General features: G+C 41.2%; 2 protein-coding genes across 5 annotated transcripts in view; one reads left to right on the top strand and one right to left on the bottom strand.

The window, feature by feature from the left end:
* Nucleotides 1-24,849, bottom strand: part of TMEM163 (transmembrane protein 163) — a 105,658-nt gene extending 80,809 nt beyond the window's left edge. The window contains exons 1-2 of the mRNA XM_048485272.1: nucleotides 24,681-24,849; nucleotides 21,586-21,705 (exon numbers count right to left, since the gene is read on the bottom strand). Coding sequence (XP_048341229.1) covers nucleotides 21,586-21,705; nucleotides 24,681-24,849 — 289 coding nt within the window. The remainder of the gene's footprint in view (nucleotides 1-21,585; nucleotides 21,706-24,680) is intronic.
* The window catches only part of ACMSD (aminocarboxymuconate semialdehyde decarboxylase), a 63,416-nt gene continuing 59,687 nt past the window's right edge, over nucleotides 24,008-27,736 (top strand). For 2 of the 4 annotated variants that reach the window (XM_048485270.1, XM_048485269.1), the window contains exon 1: nucleotides 24,871-25,001. Coding sequence is in view for 2 of the 4 variants with exons in the window: in XM_048485264.1 (XP_048341221.1) it covers nucleotides 25,311-25,359 (49 nt within the window). In the remaining 2 variants the exon portion in view is untranslated. Of the gene's footprint in view, nucleotides 24,072-24,870; nucleotides 25,002-25,179; nucleotides 25,360-27,736 lie in introns of those variants that run through there. The other 2 variants (XM_048485267.1, XM_048485264.1) reach the window with 2 other exon arrangements.

Here is a 27,736-nt window from a genome sequence, read left to right as displayed (position 1 = left end):
TCCGAATATATTCAGGCATACTGAATCTGGCATTCAGGCATACCGAATCTGGTATTCGGGCTTATTTGGGCATACAGATATGCCTGAATGCGAATTTTACTGAATATTTAAGGTGTTGACCAAGCCTAGTGCCCACCGACTGCTATATTCTGCTGCAGAGATTCTCCTGCCTCCGCAATTTCGTGAAGGTTTTCCACAGAGGTTTACTCTGCTTGCAACTCATCCATGCACAATTTCACTGTAAAAAGTACATGAATGAAGTTTGTTTTGCCTTGATGGGGATGTCTGTGAAACTACAACTACACAAGATTCTAGTGTTGGGGTTAGAGTCTCATATACTGTTCCATTTACACACTGCCACCATTTATTCATATCCTAAACATGAAAAGACCAAGATTTTCACTGCTGTTTGTGTTTCTTTCCCTGAGACGCACGGCCCAAAGGGTTAAACACAACAAGAAGTTAACTTAGTGTTGACTTTTATTTATGGTATGAACATAACACTGAAGACTACACTGGTGATGTTCCTTTCATTGTATATTATTTCTACCATTAATTTTAAATTGGTATACATTCAATTATTCCATCTTTTAAAAAAAATTAAAGGAAAAACAGAATTTCTGGATTGCCAGGTATATCATTTGACACAACCTATACATCGTGTACATTTTATTTCATTTTTGTGGGTAAAACTGCATAAACCAGAAATGATATTACCATAGTAAAAGGACAGTGGATTGAATTCTGAGGCTGGACAATACAATAGGCTTGTCATTCAAAGCTAGTGAATACTTAAAGATACACAATTAAAAAGTTCAAACAAAGAAGACACCAACAATGATGCCAAAGCTAAATTTATTACACAGCTTGGCTTACCATCCAGATGATGAAGTATTAACCAAGAAATCTCACAAATGAACCAATTGTGAATGGAGTTGCAGTAGTTTCAATGTAAACTTGTAATACTCATTATGTTTTATCCAGTGCCTATTTTTAATGGAAGTTCACAACTGAACAAACTGTAATTTTTACCAAAAATTCTCACTTCTACTGTAAAATTAGTTTTTCCAGAAAAAAAATAGGGTTGTCCAAATAAGAGCTTTAATATGAATGTACATCAAATCTTTTAGTCTCAGATGCATGGGGAAATGGACCTGTCCACCCTTTTAACCAAAAGCAAAATGGAGTATTTCGGCTAAGGATTCTTGAATATCAAGTAAAATACTGACCTTGACCATATGCAAAGGACAAAGTGAACAACATGTCCATTTATATGGCATCATTCCATAAGGTAAATTAGTTTTTGGTTGTGCATTATCACACAGCATTTCTCCAAGGGATGATATTTCATAGGGAACTTTCCCAGGGTACAATGTTGCATTAATACTGATATATGAGAGGTGCCTGATCTATTCAAAAATTATGAGCGACAGAATGAAATCTGGTTAGTCTTGTCTATCTTGATGCAAGAACAGCAAGGCTAGCTTGACTGCTTTGTTACATATAATAATCAGTAACAGTTAATGAAAACTATCATAGTCCAGATATTAGCCTAAACTGTAATAGGAAGAACCAAAAAACAAAAACCCAGCTCTGTAGCACTTTCCCTTCCAGACGGCTTTGCTGCTACCACCAAGTGGAAGTCTTTTTTCTTTATTGCCTCCGCTCAATAACGCTATGCTTTTTCTTTATATTCTAATAGGTTTCTTATAAGACCCAACAAGTGAGGTCTACTATTAAGAGCGGTGGACTCTAATCTGGTGATATAGGTTTGTTTCCCAACTCCACAGCCCTCTCCGAACAAATCTCCTAAAACATTTGTAAAATGTTTGTAAAACATTTTCAAAAATCCCACCCCCCACCCGTTTTGCTCACATTCACTCCCTTGAAACAATTCCTGGTCACCATTATGTGATTTTTCCCCCTCTGTGTTGAATCAATGTTTCAATGCTTCCCAGCTTTATGCTGCATTCTATACTATACTTGATACTTTGAAGATTGGCCCCCCCAAATAAAAGAACAAAAAGATAAATGCTGCAAATAAACAGGTGAGGAGAAACTGAGTGAGCTCAGAAAATGGCACCGAGGAGGAAGTTCAGGGAAGCAAAGAAGTTTGGAGACCTAGTCAATAGATTGCACAGCAACTGAAGATGTTTTCAAAACATTTCAGGCAGAATTTTTTTTTAAGGGGGTTCACTTAAAATGTTTTGAAGAAATAAAACATTTCAGGGTAAAAACAATGCAGTACTCCCTGGAGGAAATGTTTTATTTACTGTCTCAAAATTTTTAAAATGAATTGCCTGGAATAGTCCCACCACATGAAACCTGCTTGGGCCAGTCAGAGTTCTCTCAGAACTTTCTCAGCCCCACCTACTTCACGAGATGTATGCTATAGGGAGGGAAGGGAAGGTGATTGTAAATCACTTTGAGACTCCTTAAAGGTAGATAAAAACAGGGTACAAAAGCCAACTTGTTTTGATCTTCTCATAATTACAAATAACCTCCTAATTACCACCTTTCAATGTGGAATGGGAAACAAAGCTTCAAAGACTAGGGTGCTAACATAACAAAGTCAATGTTTAACTCAAGATTTTTAAAAGCATGAACAGTGCATAGTAAAAGAAACCAGATTACACAAGAGCATTTTGGACGAGAAAATGAAGGAGGATATAATCAACCAATCTTGATTTGACAGTCCTTACTCTGGTAGGTTCTAGAACAAAGCAATTTCCTTCATCTTTGCCCGGTTCTTTATCAAGTGAGCTCACTGTCCTCCTTGCAGCTTCCAGTTTCTCTGAAAAAGATTTCTCTCCAGCTCTTTTCTTGAATGCTCTGACTTATTTCAGTTATTTTGCCTCACCATTTGGCCTCTTGTTCATTTGACTTAGATCTGGTACTCCTTCTCAAACAGGGAGACATCAGCAAGGGCACCACTAAGCTTTAATTCTTAAAAACTGCAGTGTGGTCAGTTTGAGGGCTATGTACCATAATGGGATTTAAAGGTAATTAATTGGGTTGGGTAACATATAGGTATCCTGTGCAGTTTATGCAGCAGTGGAGTTATATGTTCTGAGCTGCTCACCTCAGACAGAAGCTTTGCTGTTACATTTTGTAAGAACTAGAGCTTCGAATGCCTTCAATAGTAACCTCAGAAAGTACCAGATTGAGGAGCAGCTGAGGCGTAGTGGTTAAGAGCAGGTTCCAATGGTGGGATTCAAATAATTTAACAACTGGTTGATTACAAGCACCATTTTAACAACCGGTTCTGCCGAAGTGTTGCAAACCTGCTGAAACCCACCGATTTCTGGTGATAATGGTTCTTTCCAGGGGTTTTGTTTTCTGTGAGTTATCTTAGAAGCAATGGAGACTCAAAATCTGCGTATGTTGCTGATTCTTATATTGTGTCTCCAAAGCTTCAAAGATAGCTCATAGAAAACAAAAAAAAGCAAAAAGCAAAAATGGCATGTTCCCATAATTGACAGATAGTTTATTCATATACTTAAATCACTAAAATAGTGGGCAGCCACGATGCCAGTTGAGGAAACATTTGTGAGAAACATTCACCAAATGACAGACAGCACAGAGAATCCTGAAGCAGCGGAAAAACTAAATTGAGAGCTTTAATCTCAGGTGGGAAAAATAAAACATTTCCTGCTCTCAGCACAGCAAGCAGGAAACATTTTGAAAAATGGTTAGGAAAAAAGATCACTACTTCAGCATTTCTTTAAAAAAGTTTGGGGCTGAAATAGACAATTTTCAAAATGTTTTGGGGAAAAGCTATACAGAATTCCAAAATGCTTCTTTTTCCATCCTAAAGATATTTTATTTGTGTTGTACAGAAAGGGCCTCTGTTATACACAGGAAAAATACCAAACTGACTTTTTAAATGTAAAGCTTTTGGCTCTTCAATGTAAAGATGCAGTGTGATTCTGACAACCTACATCAAAAGCACAGGAGGCAATACTGATTCATAAATCACATTTTGCTGTGAAATGCACCATTCGATGTCAGTTAAACAAACTACTTACAAGTAAAGGTCAAGTCTTTATGCACTTTATGCTGCATGATGAATCACCTATTTGTACTTGAAAAAGAGATTCCAGAAAAGGACAATAGATCAGGATGATATAGATATGTGGATACTGGGATGGTCCAAGTCAGAAAACTGTAATTCCCACTTCATAAGCAAGCAAATTTCATGAAGTTCTCATATCCTGTTAATCTGAACATTGCACCAAAGTAACTCTGAAACTAGGTGCTCTGGAAGTCTTTCAATGGTCTACAATAATTACAAATGTACCGGTATGTAACTCTTTCCCTAACCAACTAGCAAACTTCACTAGGTCTCAGCAATCCTAACAGTCCTTTAAAGTAGGAATTGTTGCCTATAGTTAAGGTAAGGCTACCAAGTAAATTCACAGATGAAGCTCACTATGTTATGGTTCTCTAGATTTTCAGAAGTTCACAGGTTTCTCCTGTTTCCTGCAGGAACATGCTTCATTAGCTCATTGTCCCACAAGAAAATAATGTCAGCAAGCATTTTGGCATATTATGTATCTTAATGGGAGGCAGGAGGACCCAGAGCCACTGAAAAAAAAAGAAGTAAGATAGCTTTTGAAGTATCATTTCATGATGCAAATGACCCTGATATCTTGGAAATGGTATATGGCTTTTGATTTATGAGTACCACTACACAAGATATTTGAGTACCCATCATATATTACAATACTATGCCATACTCAGTCAAACAGACTCTATGTCTCTCTTTATTATTGCATTAAAGTTAAAATACCAGCAATAAAATATTAAAATTAATAAAGCTGACTAACAGCATCACAGCATGAGGCAGTATTAAAATAGAAAAACACCAATTGAAAAATCCTTAACAGGCAAACAGCCGCAGAAAAGTCTTCAGAGCAGTATAAAACGATGTGAAAACTACAATGCAATAGTTTTAAAAACTTAATAAAGCAGCAGTGGAATGATCTTAAAATCATGCAGCTGCTATTTTATGCAAGTCTAAATACTGGCAAGATACTCAAAGCAGCACTCAAATATATCAGCCAAAGGAGAGGATTCAATAATATAGCATAGAGTTGAGAAAATCTATGGTGTCAAAAACCTTAACAAAGATTATGCCCTCCAACAGAGTTCCAGATCAGGCATCTTAAGAAACAAAACCATCAGGAGTCACTTACCTCCAAGGTTGCCAATGCTCCCTTAGGCATGAATGTTCATTTTGAGTGGGGGTGCCAGGGTAGGGAATGGAGCTCAGAAAGAACATGGGGCCATGTAGTCCACACTCTGAAGCCGCCATTTCATCCAAAAGAACTGATCCAAAAGTTATAATACCATGAGAACTCCAGGGCCATAATTTCAAGTTTGACACCCTGCTTCCTTCACTTCAGAACGCCTCTAATAATAATCTTAAAGGGGGGCAGGCTTATGCAGCAGATACTTGGGTCCTAGGAAAGTTAGATAAATATTAACAGATAGTAGCCCAAGCACTGACGTGAACATACATGTTAATGAATCCATCAGTCAGTAGTGAGATGATAATTATACATTATGGTACCACCCAAATCCACAGCATCACTATAAAAATTACCTGGGTACAAAATACCATACACCAAAAAAGCACAAGAACCAGATTTCTACCACATACCTTAAGAGCAAGGTGGGCTCTTAAGTTCCCCCAGAACTACAACCCATCTCCAGACGACAGAGATCAAATCACGTGGAAGAAGTAAAGCCTGCCTTCTCAAGATGATATGTCATCACAGAGCCACTGATCTCTCTCCCTCCTCAAATTCTACCTTTCCCAGCATCATGATTAGCCTGTTTGATTCTGCCATATTTTATCTCCTGGGCGGGATCTGAGAACCTGAAGGTGCTCAGACCCCCTCCCTCCTCTGCCTTGCTAAACTGCTTTGCTATTTCTCAGAGTCGTTATCAGCTTGCTAGCCACCTGCTATAGTAGCTCTATCATTATTGTGGAATGTATGCTGTTCTGACCCTGGTGGGAAAGACCGTGAGACTGGACGGGTGCCATTTCCCCATGGGAACTGGTCAGCTGTGACAGGGTGACAGGACTTAGGAAGTGACATGGGGTATAGTGGTGATTGCACTATTGGCTATGCTTAGTTCTGGCAATAGGATTCTAAATGCTTATTCCTGAAGCCATTTCCTAATAAAGAAATCAACTGAAAACAGAGTCTTGTTATTGAACAGTCCAGGGTGTGACACCCACGCACACCCCAAATCCCCAGGAACTTTTAAAGTCAGAGTTAGCAACTATATCTAAGAGCAACAGATGCAAACATGCACCCATGAACACACAGAGGGGGGGGAAAATAACAGAACGTGAATCAGACCTATACTAAGAAGTACAAAGTTGCTATCAATCATAAGTCTGCACAGGCACTCCATGAAGTAGACCCAGACCATGGCCCTTTCTGCACAGTCAAAATAAAACATTTTGAGGGAGGAAACAAAGTTTCCTCCAAGGAGTTCCACACAGTTTTTTCCCAAAAAAATGTTTTGAAAATATTTTTTCCAGTTCAAAACATTTTACATTGGATCCTCTAAAGTAGGGGTCTTTTTTCCTAAAAAATTTTGTGCTGTGGATTCAATGCTACATAGATTCAACGTCAGAATTGGCGAGGCTTCAAAGATCAAGTCTTTGTAGCACTGAAGCTGTGTGTGTTCGTGTGTGTGCTGTGTGTGTTTTAAAAAACCATTTTCACATTTTATTTTTATGGGCAATGCAGACAAAACCCACAAAAATTATTCTTTTCAAAATGTTCGCAAAATGTTTTAAATGCTTTGTGCAGAAATAGCCCATTTTTCTACCACAAGCACTTAGTATAAATTGCCATCTCTTACCAGCTGAGGCCAGATGTCATACTGAACTATAGTTTAAAAAGATTTACTAGGCTTAGTATATATAAATTGACAAGCTTCAGCTTGTGACTGTCCAGAAAAATCATAAGAACAAACTATGGCCTTGTTCTGCATAATGTAGAAACCACAACTACATTCCTTGCTCATGAAACTGTCATATCACAGAAACAGGAGAGAACTTGTGAAGCTGAGAAATTAAAAGCAGGAAGAGAAAAGCAAATTCTAAAGCATGAATAATTGGAAGTTCAAACCAAAGTTTTAATTCTAAAATATGGTTAGTTAAAAACAATATTTGGCATAACTTGTGAACTGAGCCAGTACCAGTGGGATATCTCTGTCATTTTGAGGAGGGAAAAAAAAGAAACTGAACATAGTAAGGGAAACAGATGAAAAAAGAGGTAAGGATTGGGAACAAATAGACAGGAGAGCCACCTAAGTCCTTCTAAAATGCTTGGAGGAACGGCTGCATAAAAAAATTAAAAGATAGAAAATAAAGACAGCTAGGCATTTGTGACCCACTGATCACATTAAATGCCACGTGCAAATAACAAGGTAACATAATACATACTGACACAAAACAAAAAAACTAAATCTTTATCAAGACCTGCTTGCCAAGGCACAGTACCACAAAGTTGAGAGAAAACAGGGACGATTTTGAATCCTCCCTTCATTTTTAACAACAGGGCCTACAGAATGATCTAACCAATGGACCCCTTTATCTCATCTGCATCTGCATCTGATACACCACCACATAAGAGATTAAGTATATTTCAGGGTGAAAATGTAAATATTATCATCTTGAATTTTTTAAAGAAAAAAAAGCATTTCATCGTTATTCTCACTAGTTACGTTTCTTTCTCATGTTTTGATAAAGCTTTGTTAATTAAAGTGATAAGTTTGTGTTGCGTATCTAATACCCACATGTCTAATCCAAAGAACAACATGCTTCTCCTTTGGGTACTATTAGTTCCACACTGCTGGAAATGATAGCCTGATAAATGCCTGCTGCCAGGGCAAATCAAAGGACAGTGAAGTCTACCACTTTAAGGAGTAAGTATTAATGAAGAAGGACTGCTTTACATGAAGGGATTCGTATCTGGATAAAACAGGCACATGAACTGAAACACAATAGACTTTTAAAAATTTCAGATCTTCTGTCCTACATGGTGGGTGGAATTCCCACTAAATTAAATATCTTACTGTATGCTCACGATCAAAGCCTTTGCCAATTGTTTCAATTAACCTAGACTGAGAAACCAATTTGAAGCAGGTCCACTCAGAATATTACTCAGGTCTATTCAATGGGGATTGCTCCCAATCAAGTGTTCTTAGAATTGCTCTGCATGCCTTCAGTGCCTATTAAAACAAAACCACCCTTCAAGTTATTTTCTGTTCAACACAGAAGAATTCTTAAGACTGGCTTCCAATGATTAGAACTGCATTTTACCTTAATTCAAATAGCACAATTTACAAATTTAATAATATTCTAGCCCACATGCTTTGCTAGTAAATATTAACAACTGTCAATAAAGACATCAGTACTTTGAAAGCAGAATTCTTATTGATTGATGGCAAGCATAGAATCGCTGTTGACATATATTGTCAGAACTGAATACATTGAAACAGGCAAAGCACTGTATCCCCCAGCATAGATACGTCAGACCCACAACTCCCCCTTCCTTCCCTGTGGCGCAAAAGTCCTGTCACATGCACACACATTTCGCAGATGGAGAGAACTGGGATGGAGACACTCAGCTCCAACCACCCCTTCTCTGCAGTGGCAGACTCAGAGAAGGGTAGATTGGTACAGGGGGAAATGAACGGTGAATCAATTTTCAAGGCTGCTTCAGCATTAAACACTCTGTAGAAAGAAATATGGTTAAGACAGAGGGCCATGACAACAACGCAAAGGTAACCTAACTAGTCATATTTTAATTTTCCCTTTCTACAAACTGGTCAAGGCAACATTTTAAATTTAACCCTTAGGTCAGAATGAAAGTGAATTATCCGAAACTATGTACAGAGCTTCATGGCAGCAGTGTCTTAGATACTACATCAACAGTATAGAGGCTACTTTTCTATAGATAAAACCCATGAATCAGCCAAAAGCCCAAAACAGTGCTGTAAGATAAACATTATGTGACTCCTATGGGTGTCAACTCTAGGTTGGGAAATTCCTGGGAAATTGGAGGTGGAATCTGGGGCAGAGTTCACCCTCCAAATAAATCATTTTCTCTGCAGGGTAAAAATTCTGTTGTAATTAAGGGAGATCGCCAGGTCCCATCTGGAGGTTGGCAATCTTACTTCCATCCAACTGTTCCCCCTGATTCTAGTGAAAAGCACCCATATAGTATAAACGCTCCCATGCCAACATGGAGCTGGGCCTTCAGTCATTAAATACTATTGGATGATGCCACGGAACAGAACTTCCCTATGCCTCTACTTTAAAAAATCACTCACCTCAGGACACCATTATATCCTCAAGCCTCAGCACTATTAAAAAACTGGTGCATTGGCCAAACCGCGGGTACAGTTACAATGTTACTCCCTCCAAGAGAAATTCAGCCTTACCCATATCTATATATATAAAAAGCAAACCGTGAGTTTGTTCCTGATGGTCTAGCACAGGAACTGCTGGACCAATTCCTCTGAAAATTCCCAGCCACTGCAGTCAGCCAGGCGAGAGTGTTTTTAGATGTTCACATACCTGAAATTTCACACCTGGCCCAGATAAAATACCTTTTTCCTGGCGCTCCATGGTGAAGGACATGAAGCTGCCTGTGTGTAACTGTCACCCTTAGAATGTTCGCTCAGATGGCCAGATATGAGCAGTGGAAATAGTACATAGGTAATGACTCGAGTGGAAGTGAAACACATACACACGTTGCCGTGTGAGACGTCAGGTGGGGTTTCCCCACACACACACAGGTACCTTTCCCTCTCTGTGCCTCACCCACCACTACCACACAACACACACACTCTCATACACATTCAGCTCATCCTCACACTCCTCACTCTGCCCTCCCTCACATCCAACCACCACTTAACTACTTCCTCACGCATATTCCACACCCAAGCTTGAATGTAAAAGACAGCTGGAGGGAGGGAGAGGAAAGGGATGGAGGGGGAGGCTTGCAAGGGAAGAGAAGTGAGGGAGGGGAGAGAGTGAGGGGTGGCATGCAAGGGATGGGAGGGAGGGGCCAGCCAGCCTACATTCCCTGAATACTGCGGTTACAATTCAGAAAACCAGGCACACGTTACTCAGGAGTAAGCTCAGTAAAGCAACCGTGACATACTTTAAATGGCTGCATCGCGTCCCTCAGAGGGTTTACTCAAAAGTGACACCCATTGCCACCAACCAAACTTACTCCCAGGTAAAGGATCGTGACCAGCCAGCCTAGATGTGTGGGAGGGGTGCGTTTCCATTCCCCCCACCAGGAATGCGGTCACACACATCAATGACATTGCACAGTATCAGGCTGTCCGTTTCCATGAGCACGTACTGCTGGCCTCTGCAATTGATTTGCTGCTACTGTTCCTTTCCCATTTCACCACAGTAACCCACAGCAATGCAAGGCCAGGTACCACTAGTAAGAACATGAGAAAGAGCCTGCTGGATCAGACCAGAGTCCATCTAGTCCAGCACTCACAGTGGCCCATCAGATGCCTTTGGGAGCTCACATGCAGGATGTGAATGCAATGGCCTTCTGCTGCTGCTGAGCACCTGGTCTGCTAAGGCATTTGCAATCTCAGACCAAAGAGGACAAGATTGGGAGCCATAGATCAACTTCTCCTCCATAAATCTGTCCAAGGCCCTTTTAAAGCTATCCAGGTTAGTGGCCATCACCACCTCCTGTGGCAGCATATTCCAAACACCAATCACGCATTACATGAAGAAATGTTTCCTTTTATTAGTTCTAATTCCCCCCCCCCCCCCCCAGCATTTTCAATGTATGACCCCTGGTTCTAGTATTGTGAGAAAGAGAGAAAAAGTTCTCTCTGTCGACATTTTCTACCCCATGCATAATTTTATAGACTTCAATCATATCCCCCCCTCAGATGTCTCCTCTCCAAACGCTGCAGTCCCAAACGCTGCAGTCTCTCCGCATAAGGAAGGTACTCCAGTCCCTCAATCATCCCTGTTGCCCTTCTCTACACTTTTTCTATCTCTTCGATATCCTTTTTGAGATGTGGCAACCAGAACTGAACACAGTACTCCAAGTGCAGTCACACCAGTGCTTTATAAAAGGGAATGACAATCTTTGCAATTTTATTACCAATTCCTTTCCTAATTATCCCCAGCATAGAGTTTTCTCAATAGTCTCTGGTGAGGAACTTTGTCAAAAGTCTTTTGGAAATCCAAGTAGACAATGTCCACTGGTTCCCCCTTGTCCACATGCCTGTTTACACCCTCAAAGAACTCTAGTAAGTTTGTAAGGCAGGACTTGCCTCTGCAAAAGCCATGCTGACTCTTCCTCAGCAGGTCTTGCTTTTCTACATATTTTATAATTTAATCTTTAATGACAGATTCTACTAATTTACCAGGAACAGATGTCAAACTGACTGGCCTGTAAGTTCCTGCCCCCCCCCCAGATCAACAACTGGAGATGTTTAGGAAAAACAATACAGGTGCAACCAATACAGAGACAAATATAGGGAGATACAGGCCTCTTCTTCACACAGCACTTACCCCATATTATATATGATGTTGATCTCAAAGACTTGGAATAATTTTCCATGATTTTTTTTCTCCATGCCTCTCTTTATAACACAGTTTTGTTCACTTTAGTCAGTTTCATCTTGTCCACACTGGAAGCAATTCATTCGAGGGAGGGTGTGTCACATCAGTCATGACATGGTGGATGATCACGTTAGACACACTCTCCTTTACCCTCATTTTTTTTTCTTTTTTGGGCAAGTGTTCTAGCAATGTGACTTATTGCATTGTTGTGAATGCATTCATATGACTTCCTTCAGTCTCTACTGGTACTCAAATTGGTCAACTGTAGCCATTGTTCTCTTTTTAAAAAATTGCCTCCCTAGTTTCCCCAAGATTCTCCAAATTGGGCTTCTAGCCAGCCACCATTTTGTTGCACGTTGGGCATTCATGTTCAGTGCATTCCCTTCCATCCTTTTCATTTGAAAAAGCTTGCACTATCAAACCACTGAACATTCATTGTACATTCAATAGCAGAACAAATACTTTTTTTTGTGTGCTCTGGCAAAGGAAAGCATGCAGAAAGAGAGGGAAATAGGTGAAATGCACTCAGAGCGCACAGCACAGTGTAATCCTGAAATGCACAGCAAGTATATGTTTACGTGAATTTGCAGCATATCAGGGCAAGAATGGCAACCTCCCCTGCCCAGCCTGTAGAGACTCAACAAGGAAGAACCATGTCCCTTCTTAGTCCACCAGACTGTCCATCCGCCTCAGACCCTTCTCAGTTTTCTCCACGAGCTGCTGCCATTCACAAAAAGCTTTTCTCTTCTTTCCTTTGCCCAGCTGACCTTGGCAATGGGGTCAAAGCAACTGTTCCAGCAGGGCACAAGAGAATCTGCTGCTCCAAAAATGGGAGTCCCTCAGGGAAGGCAGCAGCAAAGAGTCCTGAGACACACTCATGCTGAGGCTCCTTGCACAGATGAGGAGTACCAAGTCACCCTTTCTCTGTATCTTTCTGCCTGCAGGGTCAATGTCCTACATAGCTAGTTTGTTAAGCTAATGAATTGCTTTACCATAAATGCTATAGTTTAATTAATTTTGTTTAATCTGCAGAATCAGCTTGTTCAGGCTTTCACAAGAACAATCACAGTTCATTTTATTTTGCCTGATGCCGCTTTCCTTCAAAAAAAGTACGGGGAGGATCAAGTTCTTGCTGCATTTTGCATAATTTAGTAAATCTTATGTTTCAACAAATTTTCCCTACACCTTGCAAAAATGAGGTGTAATTTTTTCACCCCTTATATGCATGTTTCTATGAGAGAGATGTAAAAATTATATATAATTTATTTATTTGATTTATAACCCACTCTTTCATGTCAAGATGTACTCAGGGCAGCTCATAACTATCTAATCTACAATAATAAAAACAAAATTTATACATTCCCAACTCTAAAATTCTGGGTTTTGGCACCCAAAAACTCCACCAAAAAAACAGAGGAAGGGAACAAATAAAAAAAGGGTTGCAGGAAACTCTTAAAGAAGAATAAGGAAAGCGCAGGAATAAAAGAAAAAGGAACAAGGGAAGAAGAAGAGGAAGAGGAAGAGGAAGAAGAAGAGGAGGAGGAGGAAGACGAGGAGGAAGAGGAAGAAGAAGAAGGAGGAGGAAGAGGAAGAAGAAGAAGAAGAAGAAGAAGAAGAAGAAGAAGAAGAAGAAGAAGAAGAAGAAGAAGAAGAAGAAGAAGAAGAAGAAGAAGAAGAAGAAGAAGAAGAAGAAGAAGAAGAAGAAGAAGAAGAAGGCCAACCAATATGGACATCATTGCTACCCTCAAACATAGGTCTGTCAGAACATCTCCATCTTAACAGGCCCTACAGACTGAACTAAGCCCCAAAGGGCCTGCACCTCACTTGAAAGAGCATCCCATCAGGAAGGGGCCAGAGCTGAAAAGGCTCCAGCGGAGGACAGCGAGACATTTGGGGGGCCGGGGACACAAATAGGTTCTTATTCAGTGAGTGTAGTGCTCTTTGGAAGGTGTATTGGGAAAGGCAGAGCTGCAGATACATAGAACCTAGACAAATAGAATGTAGAAGCTCCTTACTTATAAAGAGGTTTGTCATACAGGAGTTATGTTTGCTGTGAAGCAAAAACAGAAATATTATGATGTGCTTGAGCATTGTTGGTCTGTTTCTATTTTGTAAAGATGCGTTGCATGTATTTCTTTGTTCTGGACTGCCTGATCAGAATTATTTTATTGCTGGCTGTTACTCTGCTGTCATGTTTTGTTACAGCCAAAGCAAATACACTGAATCTCCCCAGTTCAATAGCAGAGATTTGAAATGCAAATTTGTGATAATTCTACTCATTTTGATTTATATATCCAACTGCTGACAGTGATACTCTGCCAAGACTGTATTCCACCATTTAATTCCATGGTGATACTAAACTCATTAAGTATTGGATTCATTCATGCCACACATGGTGCTCGACACTTTGCCCTGATCTCACCACGAACTGGTATTTACTTCAATTAAGCATACAAAGTCCATTTCATGGCTTTCTTTTGTATCTTCTGGTTGCCATGTTTTATAGAATCTACATTTCCTATTAATATATTTAAGGTTATGCAATTTATGCTGGTAAGTGTCATAATAGTCCTGGGAGTTTAGTTTTAGGACATCATAAACATTTTTATAAGATTGTAATCCTGTTACATGTGGTCTTTTAATTATACACCTGGAGCTACATGCAGGAAAAGGAAGCTTACAAATAGATAGTTTGGTATGGAAGAGTTTGTAAATTACAACATTGTTCATTTTACCTGAACTTACTTTATTACAGTCACTATTAAAATATCCCACACACTTTAAGATTTATGCTAGCTTGAACTCCTGTTTAAGGGACTAAAACAAAATAAGAGGAATTAAAAACTGTTCTTGATACATACAACAAAATTAACAGAAAAGTAAAATTCATCTACAATTTATAAATTGCAGATCATGTTATCTGGTTCTTAGGGAACCTTAAAGAACCATAATGAGTATGAGTTTTGAAACAGTTGCTGAGCATTGAAATTGACCTTATTTATTGTGGAAACATAATGTGCTATCACGCTAGCAAATCTAATCAGGAAGAGTTTAGAAATGCTGGATCATAAGACTGCATCCAACAATTAAAGAGCCGTAGAAAGAAGGAATTCATTTTATGTAATGTAAGAACATAGGAAGAGTCTTGGTGGCTCAGACCATGAGTCCATCTCTTGTCGGTCCAATAACATGTTTCTTAGAAGTAAATCATACATAAAAAACCAATAAGGGCATAAGCACAAAGTTCAGCAGGCTAAAATGATATGCATAAAAAGTCGTCATTCTGGCTATAAGCAGACCATGAAATATAAAAGGATGGAATAACTGAGGCGGATTTTGCATGGGCCAAAACCAGAGGTGTGAAAATGGTGTAAAATGGTTCAAAACGGTGTAAAAGGGTTTACACCATTTTCTCACCATTTTCACACTGCTATTTTTGCCCCATGCAGAATCTGCCTGAGTCAAAAACTGTGAAAAAATATGACTGTGAGGTAGGTGCCAAGTGAATCTCGAGAGGGCATTTCAGAGATGAGGCACGAGCACTTGAAAAGACCAGTTTCTCAGTGACATCCAACTGACCTCTACAAGTGCAGGCACTGATTACAGATCTTGGGAACAAGATCTTATATAATTTAATAAACATTTATGCTATCACTATTAGTTCTTCAGTTTGAACTCGAGATAGCAACAACAAAGAGCCATCTCTGACCTAACTGGTCTTAAGAAGCCATTATATGAAAGGCATAACAAACCTAACCATTCCATGCCACCTTTCCCCTTAAATTCAAACAGAAAGAGGAAGTAGGCTCTGTAGGCCTGCAACAGAAGTGCTCACTTTTGGTGCCTTGATGCTATTATATTTATGTGTCATGTATACAATTGTAATAAAGTAAAACAGTAATTGGAGAGTTCACATATGATTCAGAGCACCAGAAAGGTTCAGTAGACACATGATAACGAAGCCCACATGGAAAAGGTCAAGACCACATAAACTTTCATTCTCACATATACTGTATATACTGGCGTATAAGACTACTTTTGAACCCTGGGAAATCAACTGTAAAGTGTGGGGTCGTCTTATATGCCGGGTACTCTTATATGGCGAGTATATCCCAAACTCTATATTTTAACTGGAAAAGTGGGGAGGTCGTCTTATACGCCCAGTCGTCTTATACACCGGTATATACGGTAAACCTTGTAAGAGACACTTCTGATCCACATACATTAGGTTAATCCATTTCTCTGGGAAGGAAATAGCTGAATTTAAAAAACACAACACAAGAAGAGCACTGTGGGGTACTGCTTTATCAGGAACAACTTCTTAAAAGAATATCCTTTCCTTCCAGGACAAAAATGCCCTAAACTATGCAACATATGCATGGAAAAGGAAATACACACATACTTCTACCACAGAAATGTAAACTGTCCTCTGAGTCAAGTGGTAGACACTGGCACCCCCTTTATACATGCAAATTGACAGTTTTGAATCCCTTGTGAAAATGTATTTTCTTTAAATTGTGTAAAAGAGAAAGATCCATCAGGGGACAATATTCTTTCCCTTTTCACAGCCTTTAATAGGGAAAGCCCAGCTTGAGCTTCCTAGGCTATCTTGCTTGATTGCAGTTTTTGCCTGCTCCAGAAGCAACTGATCTTTTTCTGATGTTATAAAAAAGCCGCCTAGGACCAGTTCTGGCAACCAAGAATAGGTCTGACAGAGGAGCTAAACTCTTGCTACCCTTCCAAACAATAAATATTGTCTAAAATTGGTGCTTTTCACTTGCACTGAATCTATATTACTGCTAGACATCACAGCATCCATCCACTGATGCTGTGATGTCTTTATATACAGAAATACTCTTTAATATGCTAAACCAAAAATTAGCAGTCTTCCTATGCCTCTCATTATCCTCATCATGCTCCATTATCTTTGATGTGTCCAGGATTTCTGGTGTGTCCATGCTGAGTTTTGATTTGGCATATCTAAGAAAAGATTTCTATTTTGTCTCAAAGGAAAGACTAGATAATACAGTGCAATACTCCAAGGTTAGCAAGTACAACTCAAACAGGCAAAATTTAAGCCACAGGAGGGGAAGGGAAATGTAACCACTGGACTTTTGACATCCGCATTTATAGTCCTAAAACTATTATAAGCTGTATAAGTGTAGCTAAGCAATGGATAGGCCAGTGTAGGAATCTAAAACCATAGCATGAAAATTCTAATGAATATAATAACAAATTCTGTGTAAGGAGAGCCTAAAGTTATATCTGGAAAGAACAAAAATGGAAGAAGCAAAAACAGAAAGCAGCCTACACAGTCTCACAGCTGCCATGTATAATAGTAAGTCTATGTTATCAGGAGATGGAAATCACAGAACATCAGGTCTTCACTGCTAACACTTCGTCACTCTGAACAAGCAATTAGAATGGGAAGAAGCAAGGGAACAGGGTGCCATAAATAGCAGGTGTTAGCAAATGATTTTCACAGCCAGTCCAGCTATTCCAAATCTGACAAGCAAAAGCCAGTCATATCAACAGGAAGCAATCATCAAGCTGTTTGGCAAGTATCCCATCCTGAAAGATTGGCTAAGCATGTAAACATCTGACAAAATGAAAGACAATGAAAATGTTGGGGTTGGGGATGGACATGGCTATTAGGTAATATGGTTAGTCAGAAATAACCTCTCAAATAACTAAAGAAATATTCATGAAATTAAGTCACTTCAGATTCACTCAAACTACATTATACAACTGATCAAGAACCACATTGTAGATCATATCCTACAACTGATCAAGAACAACAGACATACCAGCTGATTACTATACACATGTTATTTTACTATGGCCGTTTCCACATGGCACAATTATACCTGGTTACAATCGGTTTCTTACGATCCGGGTCTGTTTTATCCCAGTTTCTCCTTTTGCAAGGCTGCCTGTTTCTGTGAAGGAATCGAGTGAAGACCAGGAGGGAATACTCCAGTTTGTCTGCACAAGGCCAGGTCTTTTGTTTTTTCACCACAAGCATATCTGCCCATGCCCAGTGTCCCACGTTCTGAGTGGCTGTTAGTCTTAAGTAGCAGCATGAATGAATGTCAGGTGGGGAAATCAGGGGGGCGGGCGGCAGGGCAAGGAGATTAGGCGGCTTAGTCAGGAAAAATAAACTGGTTCTGCTCCCATGATGTTTGCACAGTAGTGGGCTCATCCCGGGATTTTTTAAAAGAATCACCAAATTGACAATTTTTGAAAATCCTGGGATAAGGGAAATATTGCAGGGCAAAACCCACTTTAGAACCAGGAACCATTGGAACTTCTAGGCGAGACTGGAATATTTTTCTCGCTCAACCCAGGATTTTTGGACCGTGCAGAAATGACCTATGAAGATATGTATTGCATTTGATTTTAGCCCTATTAACTCAGAGTGTACGGAACTATCAAATAAGGCATTAAAAAAACTTGAAATAAATAAAGGCTCCTTAAAAAAATATCCAAATATCAGGGGGGTATCAAGAAAATTGAAACCTAAGTGAACTGGTATGACCTGAAACAAAATTCTGCTCACTAAATTCTGCTCATTCAGTTCAGGAGAGATTTTCAACTTTCATTGGGTGTTTCCTGCCACTAGGTTGAATTCCTTATTCTTGTCCTCTCTTGGAGAACATTTGTATGTGCTTAACAGAGACAAGTAGACAGCACTCTAGGCCCTGGACACTGTTTCAAAGAATAGATTTAACTATGAAGTATATATCTTCTATCTTCAACTATTCTAAAACAGATGAATACAAAAGCTGCCTGGCAGAGTAAGGAAAGAAGTACCATTAGCTTCTCATGGTGGAAGAAGTAGAAAAGGTAGACAGAGCTGGTGAGACACAACAGGCAGCAGTTGGGAGCAGCACCCTTATTGAGCTGCTACAGGCCCCAAGAACATAGATTCCTGTTTGTTACCATAGTTCAGGGGTCTGCAACCTGCAACCACATGCGGCTCTTTCGTCCTTGTACTGTGGCTCTGTGTGGCTTGGGACCTGAGCAACCTGAGGACCACGCTTTGCCATAAGCAAGCGCACAACTACCTTGGGCCATCTATGGAGGACGCTCCCAGCCGGGCAGGTGACAGCAGGCACCAGATGAGGGAAGGAGGGGAAAGGACGCTGGAGGAAGGGAGGAAGGAAGGAGGGGGCAGGGAGGGAGACACACTTGCTGTGTCCCAAGTGCAACTTGCTGTCGTTGGCATCACTGCCGCCATCTATCCCACTTCTCGCCCAAGTGGGCAGGCGGGATAGACAGCGGCAGTGATGGCAATGACAGCAAGTTGCACTTGGGATGCGGCGAGTGCGCCTTCTTCCCCGGCCCCACCTTCCTCCCTCCCTCCAGCGTTCTTTCCCCTCCTTCCCAGGCACCAGACGAGGGAAGGAGGGAAAAAGGATGCTGGAGGGAGGGAGGAAGGAGGGGGCGGGGAGGGAGACACACTTGCTGTGTCCCAAGTGCAACTTGCCGTCGTTGGCATCACCGCAGCGGCGAGTGCGCCTTCTTCCCCGGCCCCACCTTCCTTCCTCCCTCCGGCGTCCTTTCCCCTCCTTCCCAGGCACCAGACAAGGGAAGGAGGGGAAAGGATGCTGGAGGGAGGGAGGGAGGGAGGGAGGGAGGGAGGGAGGGAGGGAGGGAGGGAGGGAGGGAGGGAGGGAGGAAGGAAGGAAGGAAGGAAGGAAGGAAGGAAGGAAGGAAGGAAGGAAGGAAGGAAGGAAGGAAGGAAGGAAGGAAGGAAGGAAGGAAGGAAGGAAGGAAGGAAGGAAGGAAGGAAGGAAGGAAGGAAGGAAGGAAGGAAGGAAGGAAGGAAGGAAGGAAGGAAGGAAGCGTACTCGCCGGATCCCAAGTGCAACTTGCTGTTGTTGGCATCCCGCAGCCACCTATCCTGCTGAGGGAAGGAGGGGAAAGGATGCTGGAGGGAGGAAGGATGGAAGGAGGGGGCTGTGAGGGAGGCGCACTAGCCGTGTCCCAAGTGCAACTTTCCATCGTTGGCGTCACCGCCGCTGTCTATCCCGCCTGCTTGGATAACGGCTCACGGCATTTTTGTTTGCTGCATGGATAATTTAAGTTCAGCTTTTTAATTCATTTGAAAGAGATCTTCAACTCCCCGTGTTTTTTGGTTATTATTTTTTAAGAGTTCAAAATGTGTTCTTTACATAAATAAAATATAATTTTCTCTGTAGCACTTTATAGATTTCATAAACAACACACTATAATTGTTTATACAAAGCGTAAAGATAAAAAACAATATATACAGTGTTATCTTCATTTTAAATGTCACAAAGTATTTGCGGCTCCAAGTGTTTTCTTTTCTGCGGAAAATGGGTCCAAATGGCTCTTTGGGTGTTAAAGGTTGCCGACCCCTGCCATAATTTAATACAAGGAAGGATCATCAAGTGATGTCTTGAAACTGAGCCACTCAACATAATGTATCTAGCCCAGTTTATTCAGAAGCGAGTGGCAAGAATTTAAACAGGGCATACTTGCAAAGCTGTGTACAGAATCCCATCTTAAGCAGTGTAACTTATCAATCAACTATAATATTGCTAGGAATGCTAAAGAATGAGATGCTCAGTATTCTTTGCTAAGGAATGAGATGCTCAGTATTCTTAGAAAAATACTTCTCCAGATAAGTCATTGTTTCCAAACTAGGGGAGAGGGATCCAGTGTCTACCCAATTGTGAGTTTTAGTAATCATGGTCCATTTGATACACTGAATATTACTAATTTTAAGGCTGACATTAGGCAGATGAAATACACCGTAACAGACTTAATTCTCATAACAGAACATTCTGCTATGATGCGTTGTTCTCACCTTTCTTTTTACAGTCAATACATGGTGTGTGTGTTTTCCATACAAATCACTTCAAGTAATATATGCTAAGGTTTGCAGAGCCATTTGGCCAGATTCTAACAACCCCTCTTGGGAGCTGACACCAACTTTCAGCAGTAGGCCATCGTTTCAGATTAGCACAGGAACATATGCTGCAGCGGCATCCAGTTTTCCTCTGACACAAGAGATTATTTTTTGAATACCTCACAAGTCCTGTGCCTCTCAGAATCACAGTTCTTCCTTTATAATGAACAACAGATATTCTGGGATAGTCAACCAAATAAAACCAACTAAATGATCTAGTTAAAAAAAAACCAACCCCTCCCCCCCCCCCACTGCAAAATCCTGCATTTCACATCACAAGCATTCTCCCTGATTTCTCCACAGAGTTAAATAAAGAACACTGTGCATTATTCATGGGTTAGCAACCTGCTAGCAAATGTGTAACATTTTAATAATGTGCTGAGCTGGTGCCTTTCCCTTTATATAAAACAAGCAACCTTTTCTTAAAAAGACATATGTGCCTTAGTTTCTCACATGGCAACTTGAAAAGAATATTACAATATTTATTTAAATATCTAAATTATACAGCTCTTCCAAATAGACATCATTCAACCTCCTCAAGAAAGAAATAATTTTGTCAGAGTGGCAAGAGATTTTGTTTCAAACCTTGCGTTGAAAATTAGTTCAAATAAACACTACATTTTTCATGTTGTTTTTGCCTGCACTAAGTATTACAAATAAGACATCCCAAGAAGATACTACCTGGTCACATTTCATTACTGAGTTAATATCAATCCATTCTTTAATAGTCAGAAAAATGAACAAAACTAGCAGAGAAATCTGTTTCTTCATCTGACCTTCAACAATTAAGTCTCCTTGAGGAGAAAAAAACAGATGTTTTGTAATTAATAAGCACTAGGGAAACCTATGAGATCTTCCACTTGGGTATCGTATTGTAACACATTGTAACATAGCTATATATATTTTTAAAAATAAGCGATTTAGCTAGGAGGATTTTTCCCCCCAAAATATTCAGGTATACAAGACAAAAGGCTGACACGTTGGAAACAGGCCCAATACTCACTGAATGCTGCAACAGCAAGTGCCAGTGTAACAACGATAGAGGCCCATGAAACCCACAGCGCCTTCTTTCTGTAGCTCTGAGCTTCATGAGGTTTTAACCTGGTACTGCTTTCTAGCAAACCTGATAAACAGAATTAAAGAAAAATGTGTGAAAATTGCTTTATACCTTCCAACAAACCATAATAGGGTCCTTTTAAAACCAAAAGAAGCATCTTCAACCCTTCATCATATATGTTCGCTATACAGTTCACCTGACTGAGGTAACGGATGAACAAAGCTTATTCATAAGCTTGAGAGAACAAACAGAATATGGCTGTGCTCTGTGCCTGGCAATGCATAAGGAGGTGCTAGCTACTCTTCCTAGACAGTATTACAATAACAAAGGCACTATACATGTAGATTTCATTTATAGTTATATTTTTACATTTACACTTCAGCTCCTAATTAAGTCTCAGGCATCATAGCAAAAGCTTATTTAACCAGATGCTCAACCCAAATATCAGATTAAAGTATATCACAACCATAGATGTATACCATAACTACAGCAAGTATATTTTAGGAACCTGTCTAGAAGAAATAGGAAACAGGGGTCATAATGGAATTCATTGTTATACAGCTATCTTCCCTTGATTCTTTTGTTGCTTTAGTTCTGAGAGCTGCAGTATGACAGCACAATTTAGCCAGGATAAAGAGATATGCTCACCTCTCTATCTTTTTTAATTTGTAGAAACAATTCAAATTCACGCTGACGACATTTTTCTAATTGTTGGTAACTGCAGTGGCACGTATGTGTAGACTAACATCATCCAAGAATTGAATTAGACAAAGACCCATTGTACAAGTAGATCCTATCATGAAGCTCTAGTGTAATCACCTGCTTCCGAAATTAAAAATTGAGATATTGATGATTCAAACAGATAAAAGGAAATAAACTTCCAAGATAGCTGTTGCTTGCTATTTAAAAATTTAATATAAAACTATATATTATAATCTATATTTTAAAAATGTCAGCTTTTATTATACTATTTGTTTCTTATAGTCTAAAATGATTCACTGTAATTAATTAAAACTGACCTAAAATGCATTGCCTTATAGGTATGGGAAGCCCTTGGAGACTTCATGCAAATATGGACAAGTATCCTTATTCATTCATCTGCTGAATACATAAAATGAAAATAATTTCATATGCAACATCAGTCCTTTATAGCTAACATTGTACCAACAAATCTTTTTCTTAGCTAACGAAGTAAAGACAGATCTTTTTCTTGGTGGTGTTATTAGACTGATATATTGTTATCAGATACAGAAATTATCTTTTTGACAATCTAGAGTAAAGCCTACATTGTAATTAAAAACACATGTTCACATTTGTGGGCAAGAGGATTCTATTTTAATGCTGTCATCCTAAATGCTTTTTACAGCAGATAATATTATCACGGATAATAATGTGATGAAATCTATTTTTGTTTCCTTTAACTGGCTCCCAAAAAGCCACAATTTTAATTGACATGGAAACACTTTTCCAGCTGATGCAAACAGTGATTAAATTGTGCACATTTTCCATTTCAGAATTTCAAAAAACGTTTTACTGTGTATACATTCTCTGAATTCTAACAAAATGAAGACCCCTTTGCTATTTAAAAATCAATTTAACAAAACCATGTCATTCAGACAAAACTTCTAAGATGTCTAAAGCAAAAAATCTTCGTAACTTTATAATCCATTGAACAGCATCTGAACAGTCCATAAAGTATAAAGCAAGAATGAGTAGTAAAACCAACACTATACTTTGTTTCCAAGAATAATGAGAATGATAACCAAAACCATTGGCCTGAGCAATTAATGGAAAGCAAGATTAGGTTGTTTGTCCCAACTTTTATTACACATTTTACTGGAGCTCATCTTCTTTTCAGGATCACCTTACACCTCTCGTAAAAATAACCTCAACATATTCCTAGCCATATTATACATAAAGGATGCATTTAGTGGGCAATAGTCCCAGCTAAATGGATTTTTTTGATTCCAGACCCAGAACTCTGGAATTTGGGCCTCAGTCAAATCTGCAGTTCTTTCCCACTTACATTCAGACTATGTAAGTAGTTGCAAGAGGCAGAAGCTGCTCCTAGTAAAGAGAGTCAGAAACAGCATCATTAGTTCTAAATTGTAGCCAGGGTGCCTTCTAGTAAAATCAGCATCCCTTCTTAAAACTAGAAAATAGAAAGGGAACTGTGGAATAGCCAAGAAAACAGAATAAGGAGGTTGCTGGAAAGATTGGGAGGGGAGCTATCTCAGGTTTTAGATGAAAGCAGAATGAAGTGGATTTTAAATATGTACTCTTTGAGAGGCACTGAATAAAATGGGAGAAAGCTAGTGAATAGGCACGTGCAGGGCAGGGCAATGTATAGACAGACAATGCACTGAATATCACTTCCCTCTAAGAAGGGGTGGGGAGTGGATCAACAATGCCCTTTCTTGGCAATGAATGGGGTAAGCCTTTCTGCATTTTACTGAATGCTGCTTAAATGGGATTTTGAATAGGGGTAGCAGGACATTCAGAAAAGGGTGGGCTGTTTGTTTTTTCAGGCAATTGCCCTCCTGGTGTGCGTGTGCGGGTTGGGGTGGCGAGGCCAAGACAATGGATCACTGCTAGAAGAGACAGAAAGGGGGCAGCGAGGTGTAGTGGAAAGCCTGCGGGAAAGACAGCCACCGGGAAGTCAGCAGCTGAGATGACCAGCAAGGCGACCTCACTGGCAATGAGGGTATCCAGCAAAAAATGATGCAGGACTGAATGGGCACCTGCAGTGCAGCAGGGGAAAGATGTGTCCCGGGGGGACGGGGGGTGAGAAGTCAAACTGTAGTAAGGAAAAGACGGGCAGCGCCTGGTTATCTGGAAAGCGTGACAGCACTGGGAGGGGGGAAGGTAGCCTTCTTAAGTGTGCCATAAGTAGGGTCTGTGAGGAAGCCGCCGCACCTGTCCAAGAGCACATGCCCGACAGAGGCGAAGAAGAAAGGGGGCGCGTGCCAGGGGCCCGGCTGCCTGGAGGAGGGGCAGAGCAGGGGATGCCGCTGGGTGGAGAGAGGGAGGGAGAGACTCACCTCGGTCTTCCAGCTCTTCACTGAACTGCGCGCTCTCCCCGAGGGGCGGCTGCTCCCCTGGCTGCGCGTCCCGTGCCGGGTAGGGCGGCGGGGCAGTGGCCCCGGCCGGCTGGACGATGGTGGGTTCTGGGGTGCTGCCCAGCTCGTCCCCGGCTGCGGGCGCTTCCATGGCAAAGCGGCGAAGAGGCGGCGGCCAGAAAGCGCGCGCGGAAGGGAGCACGAGGCAGCCGCGCTCCGTCGGCGGAGCCCCGAGAGGAGAGTCCCCCGCCCGCCGCCTCCTCGCCTTGACTTGAGCCGCTCCTCCTCGCACATCCACTGCAGGTGGGACCCACCGGCGGCCTCCCCGCTCGCTCCTCCCACCGAGCTCCAACCCCCTCCCCAGGCTCACAGGGGCTGAGGCCGCGTTTTAACATCGGAGGCCCGGTCTTGGGTTCGAATTCTCTCCCCTCCCACCTCCACTGTAAATCTGCCACCACTAGCAGCCGGCCGCAGTTCAACTGATGCTGCTCAGCCCTCTGCAGCTCCAGAAGAACTTGTTTGCAGGCTTGGGGCTGGCAGCTGGCACAGTTTAATTGAGGTTCCGAGCCACAGCGAGTCGCAGCATGCTAGAATTCACCCAACTTGTTTGAGATGCTCTCCTTTCCGACCCGAACACGGCGAGGGTGCTGCAGCGAAACAGGTATAGGTGTGTTTAGTGCTCGAACGACGGGAGGCTGCCGGAGACGCCCCCTCCGCCGTGAGCTCTTTGATGGGAGGAAGGTGGGGCTATAGAAGTAACACAGAATAGTGTGGGAAACGGTGTAATGGATTTTACGCAGAGAGTGTATATCTGAGCATGGGCAGGTTTCACTGTTCTTGCTGCTTCAAACTTTGACTGTCCTCCGGCAGTCTAAATAGGGTTGCCGTTCTCCAGGTGAGGGCTGGACATCCCCTGGAATTACAACTGATCTCTCAGTTATAGAGCTCAGTCCGTCTGAAGAAAATGGTTGCTTTGGAAGATGTACAATGCTGATGTTCCTCCCTAGATTGTACTTTAAAATCTCCAGGAATTTCCAAAGCTGGCGTTAGTAATCCTGATATCGACCACAGGTCTGCAGTATTTATTTTCATCTTTCATGCCATGCTTAGCTAAGATTATCAATCCATAAGCATGCATAAAATTGGAATTTACAAGAATCTGTACAGGTGGTGGAACTATGCAGATTCCCCATGTAAAAGAAGAGAGATCACAGCAGGAGACTGTGTTAGGTCTGACTATACATGCTGCAGTCCGGATGATAATGTACAGATGGGAAATGCATCAGCAGCAGCACACCATAAAAAGAGGGTGTACCAATCACATGATTCTTACATGTTTGAAAAACATTATTACATGTTTGAAAAAAATGGAGGCTAAGTTCACAGATGGGATGGGGCTTCTTCCGTCCACTTCTGATCTGCAGTTAACTCTGAAAGCCCACAAATATTCTACCTGCTGGGGGAAATAATCAACCATGGAATGTTCACAACACTGTAGAACAGGGGTCCCCAAACTACGGCCCGGGGGCCAAATGTGGCCCCTTGAAGGCATGGCGGCGATGGCTCCATTCATGTGAAGTGGGGGCTTGAGGGAGAGGGGGAACTGGCCCCAACGGCTGTTGATTGCAATTACATGATGGCACCCCCAAATCTCCATGAATTTTCTGACCCAGAGTTGGAAACCTTGCATGTGGCAACGCCTGCTCCGCCCTTCCCTCTCGGCTACTCCATGTGTTGCTCTCAGGCTTTCTGTTCCGCCTCACTCCCATTGGCATCAGCCAGGCTGGCGAATCGCTCGCTGGCTGGTAGGGAGGAAAGAACCCAGGAAGATACTTGATCCTGGGTTAGATGGAATGTTTCATTGGGAAAGTTCTGCTTTTTTTTTACAGGGGAAGGTATTCCACAGCCTCCCCAACAATATTTGGAGCCCACCCTGTACTTGACATACTTTGGTCACTGTTCTAAAAATAGACCATGACAGAAAGGCTGAAAAGTGAAATCAAACATTTTGCAATCATTTGTGCATAGGAATTTGTTCCTATTTTTTTTTAGTCCGGCCCTCCAGCAGTCTGAGGGACAGTGAACTGGCCCCCTGTTTAAAAAGTTTGGGGACCCCTGCTGTAGAATATACTTGAGCAGACCTGGTTAGGATCGCTCTCTGAATAACTTAGGTGAGGAACAATCTTCCCAGTCAAACTATGGTAGAAGGAAGGGGGACTGAAAAGTTCATTGGGGAGAGATTCTAGTAGCAAGGAAACTACAAGGAACTGAGAACTCTGAAGCAAAAAAAGCTGCTAAAATCTCCATGATCCCCTGAACAAACACTCCCTTTGCTCCCACACAGCTCTAAAGAACATTTAAATAAATACAAAATTAGAAGAAAAGGAAGAGAAAAACATATTCTGGAAACCCAGATAAAAGTAAAACAAGTCTCTCTGAGGGTTTACTCCTTGTTCTGTTATTTCCCGGAAGCATAGCAAACCAAAAAACCCCTCACTGATGTTTTCAGAATAAATAATCTCAAGGAATCTAGGTTCTGCTACTTTAACCCTTTTCTTAACCAGAGACCATAGCAAAAGCTGCAGAACAGCAGCTGCTATGATTTTAAGCCAAGCAAAGGGTTAAACTGTATCACTAGAGAGGTTTTTAAAGATTTGAGAATTAAGCTATTGGCCAAAACCAACATGCCTGTTGTTTCCTTGCTGTCTTCCCTAGAACAAATTGAGGCAGATGGACTGCTCGGACAACCCAATCCCTGGAAATTTTGTATGCCTAGTCTTTTCCTCTTTATGATGCTTAGAGTAATGGATTGGAGCAGATAGTGTGAAACAAAGAGAATGGTAGTGGAAGGAGGAATGGTCTGAGCAAAAGAAAGGCAAAGACAAAGGAGACTTAAAGGGCCAATGAAACACAGCCGAAGCCTTGGTTTTCAGGCTAACAGCTTTGGTTGTAAGTTTGCATAGAGCAGGGAGGAAGTGGATAAGCCTAGGAGTTTTGAAAGCTCAAGGTCTGTAGGTCCTACAGTATACAACCAGATG

The sequence above is a fragment of the Sphaerodactylus townsendi genome, linkage group LG02 (assembly GCF_021028975.2).
Source record: "Sphaerodactylus townsendi isolate TG3544 linkage group LG02, MPM_Stown_v2.3, whole genome shotgun sequence".
NCBI lineage: Eukaryota > Metazoa > Chordata > Lepidosauria > Squamata > Sphaerodactylidae > Sphaerodactylus > Sphaerodactylus townsendi.
The sequence above is the reverse complement of the archived record's forward strand: the minus strand, read 5'-3'. Positions and strand labels throughout refer to the sequence as shown.